The sequence below is a fragment of the Apostichopus japonicus genome, chromosome 13 (genome assembly GCF_037975245.1).
Source record: "Apostichopus japonicus isolate 1M-3 chromosome 13, ASM3797524v1, whole genome shotgun sequence".
NCBI lineage: Eukaryota > Metazoa > Echinodermata > Holothuroidea > Aspidochirotida > Stichopodidae > Apostichopus > Apostichopus japonicus.
The window spans coordinates 16,061,534-16,084,777 of NC_092573.1; the positions used below are offsets into that span (position 1 = coordinate 16,061,534).

A 23,244-nucleotide genomic window follows, 5' to 3' on the forward strand; every position below is an offset into this window, starting at 1 on the left:
GACTACATTGAGTCTAACTTAAATCAAGCATATCATCATTGTCAGAGTTACAGTATGCCTGCTGCATACATGTACTTTGTCAGGTAAAGTTATGTTTTACCAAACAAATAATTTGTGAAGAATGAATAGTCATGTGGTGGAATAATATGTACATGACACTAAGAACTGATCCTTGTGCCATATTTAGTTGAGATACTGTAGCTTAAGTACACAGGTGATAAAATTGTGGGCTGTGGGTAATCCACCTGTAGCTCGAACAAGGGATCAATTTCCTATTACTATGGCCTGGAAGCCATATGTATCTATTACCATATAAAACAAAATGGAAAGGTCATTTGAGGTTACTAGATGTCACATCTGACAAGTTGTAATCATAATAACAGGAATTCACACATGATATATGGATCCAGCTTAGTCAGTACAAGATTCCTATTTTCTTTTGAGGTCAGAGGTTATTTAAGGTCAACAGCAGTCAAAAGTCTGGAAATATTATAAATGGGATAATTTCAAATGTAAAGCTCAGATGAAGTTCATAAATGCTATGTGGATCTTGCTCAGTTCCTTATTGAGAACAAGGCCCTAGATTTGTGTTGAGAAGGTCAGAGGTCATTTAAGGCCAACAGTGGTGAAATTCTGAATATCATTAGAACATGATAACTTCAAATGTGAAGTTTGGATAAACTTTACACATGGTTTGCAAATCCATCTTCCTGAGTACAACAGTGTTTTCAATGCATGGAGGTCAAAGGTCCTTGATATCAACATAAGTCAAGTCTTATAAACTTGATAACTCCAAAAGTAAAGCTTGATCAACTTTACTTGAAGTACATATGTTGCGTGAATTTCTTCAGCACAGTAACTTTGTGCGCATGTTTTATATTAAATGTTCTCATACGAAACACGGCATGGCAATCCGCATGGAGAAGGCTGGCTTACAACCTTAGCTACTTTATGAAGTGATAGCCTATCATTAGGCAACAATGTTATAGTAGCAGTTAACTTAATTTCTTGCACTCATACTCATGCAGTAATACTCATGTACTGTACGTACTGTATGCACACTGACAGATTTGTACATTATCACAATTGTCTTGATCCCTCATGATGAAATGTTAATTTCACTGTGCAGAATATTTTATTACTCATTAACAAAACTTGAAGGTAAAATAGATTGATGGCTACACTTCTACACTGAGTAATTTTCAGTCAGTTAATTGAAAAGATATACTAACTATACTTCTTGGTCTTCATTGTTGAGTAATCAGTCATGAATTAATGATGATATTTTCATTTTCATATGATCATACAAAATGGGGGAGACAAATCATCATTTTTTCAAGTTGAAGGAGAATTAAAAACAGTCATTATTCTTCTTTCTGGTTCCCTAGACAGAGACAATTCACAACTTAAAAAGCAATTTCTTCTCACATGTGTTGGCTTTTCTTAAGCTTGGCACATTTCATACATGTGTGCATGTGTATTACAACATGCTCGTGCATGTGGAGATATTTCTAATTACAAATTCAGTTTCCAATTTCAGGCACCTTTGATATGGGCCTCCTTGCCATCTTGTATCAACATGCTGTAGGTACATTGAGATCGTGGCATGGAGAGCTTTTAATGTCATTGCCCTATAAAGATTGTCCTCACAGCTGCTTGGTCAAATATTACAAGATGGCATGTTATGACCAGGAGTGATCATCTGACATTGAATCTTATCTAGATGGATTTGGTTGTTATTGAATTGAATCAATATAAGAAAATAATACATTTTGAGCATTGCTTGGTCCACTTTCCTTTAAATTGTAGTTACTGGACAAATATGTGCTATGATCAGACATTTTGATACCTAACGGAAGGTGTAAGGAATCTATGCAACTGGAATATCATGTTTGTGCCTGTGTGTACAGTTTGTCTTTCTTTGGCTTGTAAACATGGGTAAATTTACTAAAAAAGTACAGGACGGTTAAACTAAATTCTTCATATGTGGATCCATTTAAGTGAGTACAAGAATTACATTCCTATTTCAGGAGATGAAATGTTAATGTTACCTGAAATCATTGTCACAAAGTTGTTAACATGGCAATTATAAAAATAAAGCTAGGATGAATTTTGTATGTCATGTACATCCACCTCAAGTAGTCTTAGACACTCTGACTTTTTGTGGCGGTTAATTTCTTTATTGAGGTCAACAATGGTCAAAGTCTAGAAACTTGTAATCATGATAAGTTCAATAGTTTAGCTTGGATGAACTTCATAGTTAGTTTGTGAATTTCAAAAGAATTCAAAGGTCAACTGAGGTCAACAAAAGTGACAGCCTTGTAATTACCATAACTCTATTAGTATAGCTTAAAGGAACTTCACAGTTTAAAGGTCATTTGAGGTCAACAGAAATGACAACATTGTAATTACCTTTACTCTAATAAATAGTATAGCTTGCAAGAACTTCACAGACAGTTTGTTAGTTTCTACACAATTTAAAGGTCATTTGAGGTCAACAGAAATGACAACATTGTAATTACCTTTACTCTAATAAATAGTATAGCTTGCAAGAACTTCACAGACAGTTTGTTAGTTTCTACACAATTTAAAGGTCATTTGAGGTCAACAGAAATGACAACATTGTAATTACCTTTACTCTAATAAATAGTATAGCTTGAATGAACTTCACAGATAGTTTGGTAGTTTCTTCACAATTTAAAGTTAATTTGAACTCATTAGAAGTGAAAATCTTGTAGCCTTGTAAATAACATCACCCTAATGGTAAAGCTTGCATGAACTTCACAGATAGTCAGTTAATCTCAACACAATTCAAAGTTCATTTGAGGTCAACAGAAGTGAAGTCTGATAGACTTGTAAATATCATAACCCTAATGGTATAGCTTATATGAACTTCGTAGTATGTGGATCCATCACAGTGAGCATAAGAGCCCTATAAGGTTTTGTGTAGTTCAGGTCATATCAAGTCAACAGAGTTGAAATTTAGAAAACTGTTGCAAATGTGAGAACTCCCAACATTTGCTGAGCTTGTCTGAATGTCAATTGTAGTGTGTGAGTCCACATGAGTACGAAAAACCTGGGATTTTTTGTAGCTCGGTCAAATGTCATATGAAGTCAAAAGAGTTCAAAGCATGAAAACCGGATGAAAACTTTATATTCCAAAAGTGAAGTTCATATGAATGTTACACTTGGTGTGTGGATCCAAATATGTAAAAGAAATCAAACTTGTTCTCTTTGTAGATGTCAAGGTTCATTTGAGTTTGACAGAGGTCAAAGAAATCCTTTTAAAGTTGTTTCTTCCAAAATTGAGTCTTCGATAAACTTTTTTACTTTTTATGTATACCCATTTATATCAGGAAAAATGTCTATTGTTGTTTGTGGAGGTCAAATGTAAACAAAATGTCAAATTCTGCTAACATTGTAAACATCAACTACAAAATGAAAAGCTCAGATCTACCTTAGTGGTAAGTACAAGTGCTCATGTAAGGTTTTGTGTCATAACGTAAGGTGATTTGACTCTCTGACATTGAGTATTCCTTGTTAACTCTCTTGGTCTTTATTTTCACAGGTGAAGAGTGTCACATTGCCCTCAGCCCAGAGACATCCCCAATATATGTAAGTACTCAAAGTCAATCATTTATGCTTCCTTAGGCTAGTTTTTGTCACTGTAATAATGATCATCTCCAATTCACCATTTCTGATTCCTTGCCGGAGGCAGAAGGAATCTATGCGATGGTGATGGCATGTGTGTGAGTGCGTGGATGCGTGCATCTGTGTGTGTTTGTATGTGAGTATGTGAAACTTGCTTACAAACACCACCAACAATAACAACAAAGTTCATTGTGGATTAACTTCATACTTGGTTTGCAAATCTGTCTTATTGAGTACAAGAACCAAATTGAAATTGGTAGAGGTCAAAGGTCATATGTGGTCAACATTTAAGTCACAGTGTGAAAATCTTGTAAACACGATAACTCAAGAAGTACATCTTTCTTGAACTTCATACTTACTGTGTTGATCCATCTTGGGGAAATTGGTAGAGGTCAAAGGTCAAATGAGGTCAACAGGTGTCAAAGTCTGTAACCTTTAAAACATGATAACTCCAAAATAAAAGCTACAATTATTCTCCAATGCCATGATTTTCTTTTGGTGAACGTAGTTTGGTCAAGTTCAGTTCAGTTTAGTGTTGTGAAGGGGCGGTATAGGTCTTCAACAAAACATACAGTCATGCAGGAAATGAAATCTGCTTCAAAGAGTTGATAGTCTGTCTTGCTTTAAACAGACTCATGCAGGCCCTTATGAGTTTTCACCCTCTGAGCTTCAAGGTATCAACAGGTTATCTCAAATGGTGGACAAAAATTGGCTCAAGGGATCAACTTGTTATAAATTCTAACAAAATTGGCCATTTTCTCTGTGATTTATACTAGATGACTTTTGCTTTGGCAGTAAGTTGTGGAAATATCTCACAGTGTAGAAACACTGTCATGTAGAGATCTCATTCATTAATAACAATTATTAAAGGGATGTTTGGTAACAGAGCTGATTTGCTAGCTCAAAATTGGTAAAAGAAAATGTTCTTATTCATACATCTATGTGCCTATATTTGACATATGAAGACTGTTCTTTCTGGATATTGAAACATTTTGGAATAAAAATTCTACACTGTAAAATCCTTACCAGTGGATTAAATGGTTGATGCCCTCAAGGGAGTGCTGCAAATAGGAGCTAAAAATCTGTGATTGTTTTTGGTTGTCACTTAATTCTTGGTCAGATTTAACTCACTTACTCTACATTATTTGTCGAGTTATTTGGAATTTTGAGAAAATTGTATGGCAAGGAATCACGAAGACAACTGGCTTGCAGGTTTTTGGTGTCAATTACAATAGCAGTCTGTTGGTCGCCTCTCTGCATGAAGGAACAGATGCCACATTGCATAGAACACGTCACTTGTAATGGTGATTTTGATCTTGTTTATTTAATACTTAGTCACCAAGATAAATGGTGTGGGTGTCTGGTTTAATATTGCTTCTTTTCTCAGCAGTTGTAAATTTTCACTCTTGTGCTTTATCACTGTAGGTGTTGTTAAATGTTGGCTTAATTTTTAATATCCAATATATTAATATAGTTTTCACTGGTATGAAAAGATTAAACTAATATTAATTAGTGATTGGATTGTAAATGACTATGTTAATTGAATTGTTTGTGTACATTTATTCTGTGATGTATATTACCATCTAGGGCTCTGATATGGAGCACAGATAGGGGAAGTGAAAGAGTGAACTGACTATCTGATTTTGTTTCTGTAAAAATGTTCTGTCATATTCTGGCATATTTTGACAAACAATAGACTTGATGTCAGATTAAATGAAAGCTCCTGGGAAAGTTCCAGAACTTGAATGTTTGAACAATGATTCTGCTGGAGCGAACCCTTCAGGTCAGTGATCTTGCTTCATTTTGATCTGGGTTTTTAGTCACTGAATGCAGCAGCTGGTGTTATTTCATCAAATGAAACTGTACCGCACCAAGTAAGATGGTTGTTTGTTTACTGTTCAGTGATTTGAAACATAAAATGAACACATTTTCCTTAGATGGAATAGTTTAGTCTCTCGCAGGTTGATGCGGCTGATGCAGTACAGGTATACATGGTGGTATACTGTATCCCTATGTATACATACGGTGGTGTACTGTACTCCTGTTTACAGGAATACATACAGTACTTAGTTTACTGTACCCCTATGTACAGGTATACATATGGTGGTATACTGTTTCCCTTTGTATAGGTATACATATTGTGGTGCACTGTATCCCTATGCACAGGAATACATACAGTGGTTTACTGTACCCCTGTTAACAGGAATACATACAGTACTTAGTTTACTGTACCCCTATGAACAGGTATGCATATGGTGGTATACTGTATCCCTATGTTCATGTAAACATATGTTGGTGCACTGTATCCCTCTCTACAGGTATTCATATGGTGGTATACTGTATCCCTATGTACAGATATACATATGGTGTACTGTACCCCTCTGTACAGGTATACATATGGTGGTATACTGTATCACGGTACTTGTATACAAACAGTTGTAAACTGTTTCCCTATGTACATCATTACTCACTCAGACATATATTTTAATCATGAATGTGAATGTTCTAAGATAAACAGATGTTCTTACATCAAGATTTTGTCAGTCTATTCTTTGCAACATAACTCTTCAACATAACTAATTGAAGACAGCACAAAAGAAATTAACACACAGACAGGCAAGAAGATACTGTACCTCTGAAGTGGCATCATTCTGTTATCCATTGTAATTTACTTATTGTTAATTATTTGCTTAACAGGTTGAAGACAGCTAGCTGATATTATTAGCTGGATATTTCTTTATGTCATAAAGATTACTCAAACAGAACATTTGCTTTATTTTTATACCCTTATGCAATTCATCTTATTGCCCTATTGCATGACAGTGACTACCAGCTCCCTGCCTCAGACTTAATAAATTCAATGCAAGAGTAATAAATTTGGTATTGAGCATATCTAGGATGCATGTGAATCAAATACAAGATTGTTGTTCTGGAGCATAAGACTTCACATTACGTAATATTGTACTTAGTCTCTTGTCATTGTCCTTTTTCATTTTGATCTTATCTGTAGGGTGGAGCTACATTAGAGATATGCTTTAGTGAGAACAGCATCTTGCCAGCAGACACTGTGGAGTTCTATGTTGTTCTATGGGGACTTACTGCAAGGCATGTTACTTCAGCTAATCGAAAAGATTACAGAATCTTAGAAGCAATTGTACCTGGTGAGTAAGAATATTAAGAAACAGTAGTATCCTGTGGAGACTTGCTTGCAGTCCTTCGAGTTGACTTGATCAGCTTTTTCTACATTACTTTTTTGTCCTTGAATTTGACAGAAGTGATTTGAAAGTTTGAAGCTTGACACAGTCACATTTAACACAGTTGCATCTATTGCCACTGCAAACTAGAATAAGATATGCTTGTATGTTCACATCCCTGAAAAGCTTAAGAAATTAATGCTAAAGAAATAACAAACACCACAGAGGTAACATAGGACACTCATTGTCTAAGATTGTGAGGAGACAGCTAAGCAAGAATACAAACTGAAGGTCTGGAAGATAACACCATATTAAAACTGCAGAACATATTAAGATAACACCATATTAAAACTGCAGAACATATTAAGATAACACCATATTAAAACTGCAGAACACATTAAGATAACACCATATTAAAACTGCAGAACACATTAAGATAACACCATATTAAAACTGTAGAACACATTAAGATAACACCATATTAAAACTGCAGAACACATTTAGATAACACCATATTAAAACTGCAGAACACATGATCAATTAAGATAACACCATATTTAAACTGTAGAACAAATTAACTTATGTTTAGTTAGTGAAATATTGGTACCAGGTTATCATATATCTAACTAGTTTGATTGTTATGATTATATACCATCTAATTATTATCAGAGGTAAAGAGAGAGGGAGCTGAATAAATTCCAGCACCATTAGACTATGGATATTACCATGGATACCATCATTAGTATGCATGACCTCATCTCTTTCATTCTCACCAATCTGTTAAAATGTTGGAGAAAAACACCTGTGCTTTTTCCTAGTTCTGGAAATATATTCCAAAACGTGTGTTCGGCAGAAAAAGTAAGACATCCATGCCTCTTCTGCCAAAGAAACAATTGTATAAAAAAGAAATAGATAGAGAGTTTGTAGTGAAACACTTGTGTAATTGGACTTGATGACGTCATAAGTTTGTATACATGCCTGCCGGCAGGATTGTTGTACCATAGATATATTGATTGTAGAATGAGCAGTGCACCCCCACAGGATTTGATTGTCCATTCACAAGGTCATTCTATTGGATCTTGCATTAATTGTAGAAACATCTTGGAAAGATATGAGTTTAGGAAGTTTGCTTGATAAATTGAGAAATGTTTCTTCTAATCCTTCCCTAAACACAAAAACCTATCTCGAATAAAGTGATCTATAATATATTGTCAAATATTGTCAAATTGTTTACAATCAACGGAATGACACTGGTAGAGCTTGATTTACAGTGTTGTGATAAGTTGTGTTGAAGAGAGCAGGCTTCTAGAGTGAATAATGAGTGACGTAATGTGTAGGACTGGGACGGGGGATTTCTGTTGACTTGAGCCCAGGGGTGGTATACTATTCTGAGTGTCATTTAGCTTGCAGTTCAACTGAAAGTGTGACTTTTGGTTTCCATGCTCAACCCACTCTACCTAGGCAAAGTAATTATGTTTGACAAAAACTGTTACCATGATCCATCTATTTAATTTACAAGTGAGTTATTTTACCTGTTCAGGGAAGCAGCATGAGGTGTATGAGAATGGAAAACTATGGAGTCATTTTCACTGAATTCGCAAACTTGTGAGAGTGACTTCAAATTGCAAAGTGGGCAATGATTCATTTACTTCGTTCCTCGCTTACCTGTCTCCCCCCAACCTATGCACCTCATTCTACCGCGCCTAGAATGTCCTGGTAACCTTTTAACACTGTGCACCCTCTGTGACCCGGCTTCACGGGTCACCGACCTTCCTTCTCATTCTACCAACCAAAGCGTCTACTTCGTATTTTTTCGAGCGGATATTTTCCACCGAATTTCGTCCACTTTTGGTTCCTAGGATCGGAAATATTTTCCCATCCACTGTTTTTGGAAGTATTTGAAGTCTTTGCAGCCCGATAAGTATCCTTTTCTTTTCTTAGAGAGGTTTTTAGGGCTGTTTTTCGGGAGCGGCGTTCGCTCCGCTTTTTTCTGTGCAGAACTCTAGTACTGGTAGCAGTTCCGCGAATTGTTTACCGTAGTTACGCTAGTTCCCGCCTTTTTTGGCTACACACGCTATTGCGTTAGTTCTTTCCCTCACCCGTTGTTTAGTTGTTAACTACTCTGCTTCTCTTGTATTATCGTTGCTTTATACGTTATATATCTATATTACTTGTCCCTTCCTTGCTCCCAGGCTCGTTCCTGGCTTTTTCCCCACCTTTTTGTGGGCTGGCCTTATGCCTATTCTGTTACCTTGTAAGCCGCGGGCCTCTAGCCGAGGCACGGTGTTAAGGTAGTATCGCATTGCCCTTACCATGTGTGTATATTTTATTATCCTTATACCACATGTGTATATTAATTTATACTACATGGGTATATCATATTTATAATTACATTTATTTGTAAATGTTTACATTATACCTATCTCTTCCTTGTTAGCTGTTTTCCTCCCCAAAGAAGGGGGGCTCCTCCTATCATATTGTTAAGAAGTTGTTCCCTTAACTAGGGGTCATTCAGTCATGTCTAGGAATCAGCTGAAATGCATTGATTGCTCCATGTTCCGGCCAGTGAGGGCCGGGGATGAACTTGCCCTTGTCCCTAGTGCCGTACCTTTTCCAGGAGGGTTCCGTGTCTGGTGTGTTCCCAGTCCACCCCCATTCCTTGGCTAATTATCATTACCTGGCTAGCAGGACTTAGAATGTAGCTACAGAACATACTAGACTTGCTCCCCAACCCCAGCGGCTCCCTAGTAGTGGGAGACCTAGTACAGATAGGAGAGGAAGAGGAAGGAGAGGTGGTGAGAGGGGGCCGAGGAAGAGAGTGTGGACAGAGAAAGAGAAGGGCCAGGCTCCGGCCAAGAGAAAAATTTTTTGCCTTCCATGCTTTCGTTACTTGTTCGCTTTTAAGTGTTGGGTTTTCACTTTTGTAGCGTACCTTGTAACCACGAGCCCCCTTTTCGCATTAGCGCGAATGGGCGGTTCTCGCCTTGTTTACATGTTCTTATCTGTACATGTTTTTATCTGTTATTTTTCATATAAGATGTTTGCTCGTTTCATGTACTTCGTTACTTGGTCGTTTTTCTAAGTGTTGGTTTTCACTCTTGTAGCGTACAGTACTGTTTCGCTTAACTCCCGTTGAAAAAAAAAAAAAAAAAAAAACCAACGATCGATAACAGACGTTGAAAATCAAAAAAAAAAAAAAAAGTTGAAAACGAATAAGTTCGTTGACAAAATTTTAGACCACTGCGGGCACGGTTGTCAACGAAGTTCTACGAAAAACCGCAAAGGCAATTCTAGTCTCCCCACCCCGCTCCTTCCACTCCCTTGGTTAGTTTACGTTCTTACGATAGACTACCTTTCCTAGCCTTCCTACCGTGAGTTTCTCAATCATGTACTCGGAGCCACTTGAATTATGTCAATTGTTTGATGTTCCGCCCGGATCGGGCGGGGATTGGCCAGGATCCTTGCCCCAGAGGCAGGACCTGTAACCCAGAGACCCTTGTTGGTCTAAATCTTGTTTACGCCAGCTCCTTGGCAAGAATTATACACTTGGCTGGCTAGCAAGCATTCGAAGCTCCGGGACAAACTGGACACCATCCCGTACCCCCCAACGGTTCTCCGAGAGGGGAGGGAATTGTAGGAGAGACGGGAGGTGAGGAAGAAGCCAAAGAGTTGTTAAGAGATAGAATGGGGAGTGGCCAAGAACACATAGAGTGGCCCAATGGCTTGGCGCACTGTACTAGCTGATGTACGAGACTCCCCTTCCGGAGGAGAGAGATAGAGAGAGAGAGGAAAGAGTTTTTGGCCCCCCCAAGGTCCCGGCGACGTCCGGATTGTATGACCAAGGGGGAAGGCAAGGGCAAGGCCTAGGCCACTGTAAAGCCCATTAGAAATTCCGACCAGAACCCAAGGTCCCGGCGACGTCCGGATTGTATGACCGAGGGGGAGGCAAGGGCAAGGCTAAAGGCCAATGTAAAGCCCATTAGAAATTCCGACCGGAACGGACAGAATGTCCGGGTCGAGGAGAGTGGTACTCGGCGTGGTACACACAGAGATGGGCTCCGGGAGCCCGGGTCCGGCGAGACCCCAGAGGGAGTGAAGAACCGAGGTTCCACTCCGGATCCGAGACCGGCCTCGAAGCCGGGAACCGGAGCTACAATCGACTGCTGGGTCCCGAGAGATGGGCTTCGGAGGGCCCGGGTCCGACGAGACTCCATAGGGAGCCCGAAACCAAAGTCCCACTACGGACCCAGAGCCGGTCCCGGAGCCGGGAACCGATGAGATCGACGACTGCTGGGCCCCCAGAACGGGGAAGCAGGGGCAGAAACCCGGTCCGCAGACCTCCTAGCTGGAGCCGCGGCCGATCCCGAGGCCGGGGGCCGACGAGAGTAACAACTGCTGGGCCCCCAGAGCGCCCAATCCGAAAAGAGAACCGGCCCCGAGCGAGGTTCCCACGGCGAATGGACATATACTTATCCCCAGCCTCAGAGAGGGAAGGACAAATACGGGCACTGAACACCCGGCCGCAACACCACGATCAATCCCAGACCAAAGAATGCAACCTGATTTGTCCCCCGGTGAGGAACTTCTGGTTTGCAGAACGTCGGTCAACCTGTCCGGCCTAGACGACGAGGTCGACCCCTAGATTTCGGGGTTACAGAGGACGGTTACTCCCGCTTCCCAGAGGAGGAAAGCCTTCTACATCGGGGGGATCGTTGCCCCCCGAAACTAGCAGCTTGGGCTACGACGACAGGTTCGAATCAATTGCGGAAAAACACCGCAACCGCTACACCTTTAATCGCTACACATCCCAAATGTGTTTAACAAGTACAGTACCAGCAGAAACCAGGACATGACATAGTTTTCCTGGGCATTCATGGGTCAGATCGTCCTCGCTAATTATACTCCTCTCTAATATTAATCCATCGCCATATATCTAGGTTTAAAACCTCACTTGTGTTCTAAAACACTTGTGGAACCCACTCTCAGAACATGTTAAAATGCGCAAGCCGAATATGCTAAAATGCGCAAGACTGAATGGTTTCAAACGGTTCTCGTGACTTACTCCCCCTGCTTTAATATCTTGGCAAACTGCCAAAAAGAGGACTATCTCAAACATTGGCAACGTGCCAGAAAAACGAAAACTTCTTAAGCCTTGGCAAACTGCCAGCAATGTGTATAACGCGGTACATTTGTTAAGAGAGGAGGCGGGGCCAGGCAGTCACCTGGCTTGCCACGTGTGAGCTCAACGTTTGCTGCAACGAGCTGTCGACTATGTGAGCGATCCTATGGAATAAGCCTCTCTACTTCTCTGGTGAATTACCAAGACATACGCGTTAGTAAGTTGAATAAGGGGTAGGATAGAACCCCATGAAAGCTACAAGGGCTATCACGCGCCGAACATACGGGATACGCTCCATGAATAACTTGTTCGATGTTCCAAAACTTTAAGCAGAGTTGCACTTCGTAGCACCTGATATGCTAGCCGTGACCATGCGCTAGCTGGTTTCAATAGGAAGTTGGAAACTTTCACTGTACTACGATAGTGATACAATTCTCATCTCGACATGAAGAGACTTGAGAAGTAACAGGTACGTTAGCATAACATTTAATACGTTTTATAACATCAAATGTGGTGTTGTTGAAACGTCGACATAACGTTCTATGAGTTTTTAATGTTATATTAATGTCATATTCATGCCCTTACGAAATTTGTGTGGATTTACTAGCCTGAAAACGTTTCGGTTTTACACCGCAAATAAGGTTATCATAACAAAAGACGAAGCGTTTAATAACGCGTTCGTGCGTGATGAGTAACTCCCCGGGCTCGGTTAAAGCAGCCAGGGATGTATGAGGTGGAATTTCTACAAACCCACCCTCTCACCAACTTCACGGTCCCTGTTGGGAGTTTGTTTCCGATGAGTAGACCTATAGCCCAGTTACTGTAGCTCAGTGGTTAAGGCCGGTGCCTTGCAATTATAAGGTCCCGAGTTGGGGTCACTCCAAGATTAAGGTATGTCGTCCAGTCACAGAGTTGTTGACAATTCATTATCATGGACATTAAATACGAATGTAAGAGACTGAATTCGGTCAACTTGCGGCCTTGATAGGTCAACGAGGTTTCTTCACAAGTTCCTGCTTGCAGGATGATCCAAAATACATATAATACATTATACTAAAATACATAAATACATATATAGTTTTAGTAGTCACATACAGTATAACAGTTGTAGCATTGACCAAGAGTCTGATGAAGCAAACTATCCATTCAGTACTCAATTTTCGAGAGCACTGTGGTCAAATGGTGAAGGCAGTGGACTGGTGATCTAAGACTTGCAGTTTGAGTCCTGGCCAGATCATCCCGTTGTGTTTTTGGGCAAGGCATTTTATCTCCATTGCGTCTTTCCATTCAGGTGTATAAAGGGGGACCTTTAGATAAACTGTCAGTCGGGGGCTTTTTGGCTACCGCAATGAGGAGGGACCTGTCTCTATGTTTGACAGGTTATCGCTGATCAGGGTTATTTTGTTAGGCGGGGAATAGTGCCAGAACAGACAGGCACTGCCAGCCGAGACCTCTCTGGCACAAGTGGTAGACTTCCTCACTCCCTCTTCGAGGAGGGAAAGCAAGTGTCAACCATCAAGAACTACAGGTTGGCAATTACCGCGATCCACCGCGGCTTTCCAGATGGGTCCACCCCGGGCAACAACGGGGACATCACCCAGCCCATCAGGGGGATGGCAAACAGGCGTCCTCGGACCAGACGGCTCGCCCCCTCGTGGAGTCCATCAGCAGCACTGCAGGCACTCACTAAATCACCATACGAACCAATGGCTTCAGCCTCGCTGGCAGCCCTTAGAAAGAAAACCCTTTTCCTGATCACCCTCGCGCCAGCAAGAAGAAGGAGCTGTTTCCACGCTCTGCCTACAAAGCAGAACCATATTAGGTTTGAGAACCACGGGAGAATGGTCCCCGATCCGTCCTTCATACCCAAGAACCAGGTCCTTTCCTTCCTGCCGGGGGACATCTTTATCCCTGAAATAAAGACACTTTCCTCAGTCGCAGAGGATATACTGTGGGGCCCAGTCAGGGCTCTCAAATGGTACTTAAACAAGACTCAACCCCTGAGACGAACAACCATGTCCTTGTTCATACTACCCAGAGCACCTTTTTCAACGGTGTCTAAGGACACCCTCTCTCGGTGGCTGATGGAGATTATTCGCCCCTTCGCAGTTGGCACAACTTTAACGAGAGCCCATGACATTAGAGGAAAAGCGGCCTCGACAGCCCTTTTTGCAGGAGTCCCAATAGAGGTCATCCTTAAGGCAGCAGCTTGGCGGACACCAACGACGTTCGTCGCCTGTTACCTTTCAGACTCATTACAGGCTGAGGCGGCATTTCGTAGCGTGGTGATGCGAGATCCGGCGGGTACTAGGTCCCACCCCTCGGGCCTCCCACCATCGGGCAGTGCCACTCGGTGCATAGGTTGGGGGGAGACAGGTAAGCGAGGAACGAAGTAAATACTCCAAAACTTACTGGTTTGGATATTTACGAGTGACGAGCTTACCTGTCTCCATTCCCGCCTCCCTCCCCCGAGGGGGGTGGAACACAGCCGCACGGAGGAGCGGTCTCATTGACTTAACAAAACACCTTCTAGCACAGGCCAAGAGACCTGAGGAAAGGAGGTTCCACTACCGTACGAGCCCCCGTACCATCACCTATTGTTACCAGCGAGTTTGTTGCAAAGATAGTTTTATCTTGACCGGTAGTAACCGGTAGTAACTTGTAGTAATCGGTAGTAACTTGTAGTATCTCGTAGTAACTTAGGGCCACTATGAGTGACTTAAGGAAGAGTGTCTTACAGTGTTTTATATATATATATGGAGAAGTGTTATATATATATTTCCTTTATAATGTTGATACTCTTTTTCCTTCGTCTTTCTCCATTAAACACTACGGTGTTCAGGGCCTTGGGCCTAACTTGTAGAGTACCTTCTGCTACCTTTTTAGACCTAAGGGGTACAGGCTGACGGGGTCGTAGAGGGTAGCCCCCCCCTCCCCACAGGAAGGGGAGTACTACCCCTCCCGTTGGAAGCGTCAGAAATTCGATGTTAGACTAGGAGTCGAGGGGGTAGCCCTCCCATTTGTCGGGAAGGACTACTACTCGACTCCAAGGCAGAGACCACTTTGGAGGGGCTTTGGTCTCATGAGAAGGAAGGTCGGTGACCCGTGAAGCCGGGTCACAGAGGGTGCACAGTGTTAAAAGGTTACCAGGACATTCTAGGCGCGGTAGAATGAGGTGCATAGGTTGGGGGGAGACAGGTAAGCTCGTCACTCGTAAATATCCAAACCAGTAAGTTTTGGAGTTTACGCGCATCACACAGTAGGTAATAAATATCATGGTTAGATTTGTCCAACACGGCAACATACAGAAACTCTGTACTCAAAGCCGAAAACTTGCAATATCCTTTGGCCAACGATGGCATTTCTCAGAAAGGTTGCTATTACCAAAATCATAGGGTCTGCACTGTTTGTGAATGTTAAAAAAAACAATAGAAACAGGTAGAATAATATCATCAAAAGGAATATTAAAATTGTACTTGGAATACATGTACTATTATAGTAATATAGTACATGTTATAATATTATGTAGTTATCATGTCTTCAAATGTTAAAATATGTTGTGTTTGATACACAAACTGTTAACCACCTATAAAACAGTCCATGTACCTGAAACTTTGTAGGTTACTCCATTATGTTGATAGGGGTAATGTAAGTTGGCTTTAAATCAAAACAAATATGGAAATATTTAGTATATATAACAAAAATAACTGCTTGTATGGCAGATGACCTTTAAGGAACATATTTATATTTTTACGTTTTCTGAAATTCATTTCTCATTCGACTAATCAAAATATACATGCCAACCTTACGCATTACAAGTTGAGACCTGTGACAAATCTTACACGGTATGGGTAGACCTTGCAATGTTATCTGCAAATTAATTAGGTCACACATCCGGAATCGATGTCTGCTAAGTTCTTCAATTCGGCCCTCATTTCCATTCGGGAAACATTTAACTGTAGTTTTGATTTTGGTTCGTTGCCGAAGGCAGAAAAAATCTTTGCATTGGTGATGGCGTGTGTATGTGTAAGGTCAAATGAGGTCAAATGAGGTCAATAGGTGTCAAAGTCTGAAAACCTTTTAATACGATAACTCCAAAAGTAAAGCTACAATTAACCTGCGACTTCTCCGATGTTATGATTTTCTTTTGGTGAACATAGTTTGGTTAATTTCAGTTCAGTTTAGTTTGTGAAGGGGCTCTATAAGTCTTCAACAAAACATATATGTCATCCAGAAAATGAAACCTGCTTCAACCTATTGATAATCTATAACACACTCACACACAGGCCCTAAATAGTTTTCATCCTCTGAACTTCAAGGGGTGACAGGTTATCTCAAATCATGGAAAAACTCAACGGGGGTCATTAGGTTATCTCCAATGGCTTCAAAATCTGCTGTTTTCTCTGATTTGGAAATGTATCTGAGCTGAAAATCTCTGATGTTTTCTGTTTGTCACTTAATTCTTGGACGAATTTAACTCACTTGCTCTACATTAGTCAGATAGTTATTTGAAATTATATGGTAAGGAAATGCAAAGCCAACTGGCTTTTCTGGTTCTATAATAGTATAATAATAATAATATTTGATTTTTATATAGCGCTTTATACCAGCGATAGGTCTCAAAGCGCTTTACAGACGTTATATTACCCCTGGTCAATGATAACCTGTCCCAGAGACAATTCCTCCAGTCGGCTGCAGTTATATACTGCGCCCAAGGACAAGTTACCTCACAGGTACCCATTTAACCCCTGGGTGGAGAGAGGCAATTGAGATAAAGCATCTTGCCTAAGGACACAACATAATGAACTAGGCAGGAATCGAACCAGCAATCCTTGGATCACGAGTCTGACTCCTTAGCCAATTGGCCACCAGGCTCTCGTATACATTGTAGTTCATATCCAAAGCAGCTAGATCCATCTATGTCATGTTACATCAAGTTATATAAGTCACTGCTGAAGCTGTGTCAACCCCAAGCTGCGTTTACATCACAAATTGAAGACCAACTGCGGGGTCTGATCTTCCCTCAATCCTAGTCTATTGCGAGGTTCAAAATCACTGGGTCTAATTAGTGTTTACAAATTTAACACAACTCCATGCTTCCATTGGCATGTAAATGGGGCCCTAGAGTAAAGTCCTAATCTGATATTGAAAGACTTCACCTTGAAATAATCATATCTATAAAATTGATATCACCAATAGATGAGATTTGAGAATTCAACTGACCAAAACTTATGGTAACTTACTGTCTTCCCCAACATTATCCCCTTTACTTGCTACTGACTTTTTCATTGATGGTGAATAAAAGTGCCAGTATTTATTTATGCTACTTAGTGTAAACAATAATCCTCCCAAATTCTCATCTAACAATCTGCTAGTTTGCACACTACACATGTTCTGGATCGCTCTGGACAGTTTACACACCTACTGAAATTCACTATATGGTTTGCCTGGAGATGAGGAGGTTGCTATGGTACCGACCAAATATTTATTGAGACAACAAAAGAGCAATAACCTATTTTAATATTGATGACTCACAGGTGAGTTTTCAATAATGCACAAAAACCAATTTGCAAAACAGTGTAGGTTTTAAGGCAATAGTCTGAAAGTATACAGTAGCTTAGAGAGACACATGTGTTGTAACCTGGTTCAGGACCACTTACCGTAGTACCCACTGCAACAAATTATACTCTAATTATTACTATTATGAAAGGGAAGCCTAGACATTGGTAGCTTAACAGACTATATATTTTACTAATCTTTTGCATTGAAGTATGTGATGTTAAGCATAACATCAATGAAGCATTTATCTTAAAATGAAGTCAATTTTATCCTGTTGTTAATGGATTTGGCGTAAAAAAAATCAGGTTCATCACACAATACCAATTGTGAGGCATTTGCAAACATACTGTTTTCAGCTTTCAAGTCAGTGTTAGAATAAAAAGCTTCTTTGACTTTGGCAGCCATTGTTTTAGGCTAGTCCTGGAGATAACTGTCAGTGATAGATCGGCTACTACTGTCTGCAGTAAATAATTGGATGACAGACTTAGAGAACATCATTAAATGCTGATTCTTTAATGAAAGAGTGTTACTCTCAGCCGAGTAATGCCGTTATATGTTATGCTGTTGGGCTTTGCTATTTCAAAACAGTCATTTACTTCTTGGATGAGCTTCATGGAGTTAAACATATGTAGCTGATGTGGAACCAACTATTTGAAATCCTGCTCAACTGCCCCAATGTGACACAAGATTTGGTATAGTGACTGTTCCTCTTGGTTGCTACATCATCAAGTCATCTGGCAGAATTTATAGGTAAAAGACTAATGTGCTCATCCAAAAATGGTTACTTGGGCAAGAACTAGTGGGCCAGAAGTTTGGTAATGTTTCTTGGAACCCAAGTTTTCCAATGGGTAGACAGCTGGTTGAATATACATTATTTTACTAATATACATTAGTAAATAAATTTGAACAAATAAAACGTTCTTTCACTGGTAAGGTCTCTGTAAAAATGTTGTAATATGATCTTTTTTCCTGCACCTATGGGGTAAATCACGGCTGAAGATAAACAATTGAGTACACGCATTAGAATAACGGGGCAATTGTGGCTAATGAGTTTAGGCATATATATCAATATTAGGGAGACTTTACCTTAGAGGGCCTCTGCGTAGACTATGCTGCCTATAATATGTGTTTGTGTGGAAGTGTGCTGAACATATTTTGGACTGCAGACTGTGGAAACCCCGGGAGCGAGAAAGTTTTTGCGGGTGCTACTTACAAAATTTATCCACAGCCTGCGACGTTTATCGTTGGTTTGATGAGTCCCAAAAGAGTCTCAACAGAAAATAATACAATGTGCCATACATCGATGGAAAGGAACAAGTGTAAATATTCAATGTAACATAAATTTGAACGGAGTAGAGGATGTCGAAAGACCACCAGCTATCCCTTTTAAGCCCTGTTTCATATTTCTCGGCTATCGAAAGAAACCTAATTTCATACTGTCGATCATGGGTTCTTTCCATTGGGTGGCTTTTGTCATAATTCTCCATGCTTTGTCGATCTCCATACATGACTCAGCACATACTCAGCTGTAGGCCTAGCCTAGTACATGTACTGTGGCAATTACATTCATCTTCTGTAAAGGTATTTCACTGATTGTGTCGATGTCAGTACTACGTACACAAGAGTACATACAGTCTGTTAGTATAATTGTACAAGTACAGATTATGATATTTGCTTTTGCATTCTTTTGGTATATTCAGCACGTTTTTTTGTGGAGAGCCATGGTTCAGCTTAAATAGAAATCAAACAATTATTTTAGTGACTCAGTGATCCCTCCCCTAAGAAATTTACATTTGATTTAGTAGAAATTAATGAAAGGTACATGTTTATACACTCCCCCTTAGCAATCTGTAAAGTATTACTGCTTTATTTACACTGACACCTTGAATGCAATTGTTCCAGGCTTATTTAGTGACAACTACTGGTGGTGTATGGAATATTCTGATGGAGAAAGTCACACTTCTTTAATAATCACCATCACAGTAGGCATATTAGACCACAGCATGTGTCTGTTAAATTGTTCCCTAAATTGGCACCACAAGTTTGTAGAGTCACAAATTATAGCTATGCAGGTTGCCCTTCTTCATAACTTGAACTTGTTATGTAGAGAACTTCAGGGGAAAGATAGTGCTGATGGACATTTTTCTTTTAATATTACAACAGTTACAACAAATTTAAAGGTATCAAAAGGATATAGATCGGTCTGCTCATCGAGGGAAAATGCCTTCTAAGACACAATAGAGGTTAATTTTAGCTACACATGTATTTAGGCAGCTGTGAATCTTTCTTGAATATCTCATCATGCATGTATACGGTTATATACATATATGCATTTAATTCAATTGCCTGTCTACTGTACATCAGCTGTTCAGTGTTTTCAGGTTCCCTCAATCACATTATTATGATGAGGTGTTCCTTTTCCACAGAAATTGGCCGTTTAGTTAAGAATGAACAAATTAGTGATTTGTAACAGTAGATAATGTGATTTGAAGAAACACATCAAAACTGGAAAAGATATAAATTGTGATGACAGACATTTTTTTGTGTGTATATTTATGATTTTGGTCTGAACAAGTTAAGAAAGCAACAAGGTATTTGTTATGCACACTTTATATGGCTGTGTTATGTATGAGGAATAATAGCAAGTCAGCCAGTGGTTGGATTACAATTTTCACAGCAACAACAAGTTTTATTTTGGGTTTGACTTTGGATGAATTTGGTTGTCAGACACTCAACATCATGCAACAAACATGTTACTGTCAGATACCCCCATTCCCCTCCTAAAACTTTGAAAGATATCTAGCGAGGTCTTACAGGGTTTTTAATCTATTATGATCCAACTACCATGATGAAGTCCCAACAAATTCAGCTGTAGTTTGCCTCAAATTGTAGCTTTGGTCAGAATTGATCCAGACACTGTTATTTCCTTTAAATGTAAACTGTTTTGAGAGTAGTTTTGCATAATTACATGGAACTGTGTTCCGATGTGAGGAAACCCGAACCAAGACGTAGTATAGCTGCATAATTGATTTGGTTTGATTTTTAGCCTGTATCTAACAAAAGATTTTGGCTATGATTACTTATTGTGTGAATTGTCTTATTCCTCCCATTTTTTGCACTGTCTCATAAATATGATTATCTAGGCTCAATGTTTGTGTAACTCTAACAATATTAATATGATAATGACATTCCTCCATTCTCAGAAATTAAAAGTTGCCAAATTTCACAAATAGCCAGGCCCCAGAGCTTAATGTAATGTGACCTCTGCGTGGGTGACCCATCTTAACCCTCATATATACTGCCAAACCAGGTACTATGCAGAAATGTTTCTCTAGTTACAGTGTGTGGGAGGGATTATGTTTTGAAGTATCTTAGTCGTTAAGGAACTGGCTTGGTTTCTTGTGTCAAATGCTCTAGTTTATACACCGATATATGGAGAAGAAGTTGTTCTTGATCAAAGGGTTGTAAACTATTATCATTTAGAGACAGCATTCCTTTAGTTGAATGGAAATACTGCTAATAATTATTTGGAACTTCTACTGAATGATGGGCATTTATATTCACAAACTGGGATAGGTATTGAAAGGTAAGTGTCAGTCTCTGTGGTAAATAATAACTTGTTATTGAAAGCTGACAATGCTTTTCGAAACTGTGTACGGTATATTAACTTGAGGGTGTAACGTTGATTGATTGAGAAGACAGTAAATTGAAGCCTGAAGCTTTCATTTTGTCACTTGGAAGTTTGTGTAGAATTACTTTCATTTCTCAGATAAGACATTCAAAAACAGGTTTTAATGTGTTTCTTTGTAGTAAGTTGAAGTATGTTTTTCAACACTAAGGTACATAGTCTTTGGTTAGTACATATCCTCTAATTGTACTTTAGAATAGTTACATAACCACATGTTACGTACTGAGCACTGTGAACAGTATCTTCTTCCTGTATATTCTGACAGTGCATGTCCATTTTTTGAATAAACTTCTTTTCACATTGTGAAGTCTTTTCTTTGTAATTGACAGCACAATATGCCTTAAATGATAGCAAAGTTTCTGATAGGTTCATTCCGTCATTTCATCCAATTATTACTTTTTGCTTTGAAAAATCATTAAGAGTAATGAAAAAACAAATAATATAGAAAAAAACAGTGCAATTCAGTACTGAAATTGGATACAAGCAACAACAGCATGTATGTGTTGTCCACATGCTGAGGAATGAGATCTTCTGGGCAAGAGATTTATCCTGGCTTATATTGAATATTTGAAGAATTTGAGAAGTTTTAAATAAAATTCTCACACAAGTGTTTCTTTCACCTGTGTGCCAATATTGAATGTTGAGTGGCATTTGCCACTCTGCATTTTGGATTAATTTGATTGGTGGATCTCAGGTTTTATTACAGAAAGTATCACTTTAGATTTGCAACTGAAAGCTGTACCTTTAAATAGCCTTAAGATGCACAGCTGAGCAATTTAAGGGTTAGTTTATGACTCGGGAGGGAAGGACAGACAATGTATGTGGTATGAAAATAGCAGCAACAACTTGACCCTGATGATTTTGTAAAGGATACCAGTTTCATAAACTTATAAACAAATGGTCTACTCTACAAACCTACTTACAAAAGTCATGAGTAAATAGTGGAAGTTGTTTGCACTAGTTGTTTGAATTGGAAATCTTTTGTATATTTAAAAAAGAAGAAGATAGGATAGTGTAAATAAATATTTCCTTGACTTCCTCATTTACTCGTCTCCTCACACCTAGATGACTCTCATTCCACTATGTCTACAGTGAACAGGTTACTATCTGTATATGTTGAGAGGTGGCATGGTAATGATACATTTGTTTTTGTTCATTTCCTTCAATACTGGTGGTGTTATTTCAGCCCTGTTTTTGTTTCAACGCCTTCGACAGTGCCCACTGCGTAGTAAGCTGAAACGTAAGCTCGAAAGGATTTTTGATAAGGGATAAATCTGGATCTGATGCAACTCTACATAAAGATAATTCCACAGTTATTCTTTAACATGAACTATACAGTTTATAGTTGAGAGTGAATTCTGAAATCTATCAAAGAAACAGTCAAGGGAGAAGAATGTGGGAAGATTCCTGAAGAAAGGAAAATGCTAGAATATTATATATTATTCCCCATATAATAAGAAACGTGTGTACAAGTTTAACACCAAGTTCATAATATCACACCATAGTAATAGTGGCTCAGAGTATAAATGAAAGTTGTTGAATATCCTCTGCCAGATCACAAAGCATTCTCTAATGCCACACTCACCTTTCTCACACCAAATTGCCACCAACAGACACATATCCATTCATCTCCTTAGTCCAGGAGTGTATGATGTCATGACTGTTTAACCTTCCCACTTACTGATGTATGAGTAATACTGCCCTCGCTACTTTGCTGTATCTTTCCTTTATATAGTTTATACAGCTAACTGAATGTAATAGTCTATAGCATTCAAGTGGTTTCTAATAATTGGGCACAACAGTAAAACAGCTTTTACTGCAGCTTTTCATAGCAACTGACTATTAACATGCAACATCTCACCACACAAATTAACTATATTTAAATCAGCAAGTTATAGGTGTGTTTCATATAGTGTGTTGCATAAAGTGTGTTTCATAAGGTTTGCATCAGATGATAAAAGCTTTCAGCAAAACTTTCTCCTACTCATTCCAAGCATCATCATTACATGTACCCAGTAATACTTTTACAGGAT

General features: G+C 39.4%; 1 protein-coding gene across 1 annotated transcript in view; it reads left to right on the forward strand.

The window, feature by feature from the left end:
* Positions 1–23,244, forward strand: part of LOC139979002 (uncharacterized) — a 144,253-nt gene that overhangs the window by 26,790 nt on the left and 94,219 nt on the right. The window contains exons 3-4 of the mRNA XM_071989642.1: positions 3,569–3,615; positions 6,662–6,812. Coding sequence (XP_071845743.1) covers positions 3,569–3,615; positions 6,662–6,812 — 198 coding nt within the window. The remainder of the gene's footprint in view (positions 1–3,568; positions 3,616–6,661; positions 6,813–23,244) is intronic.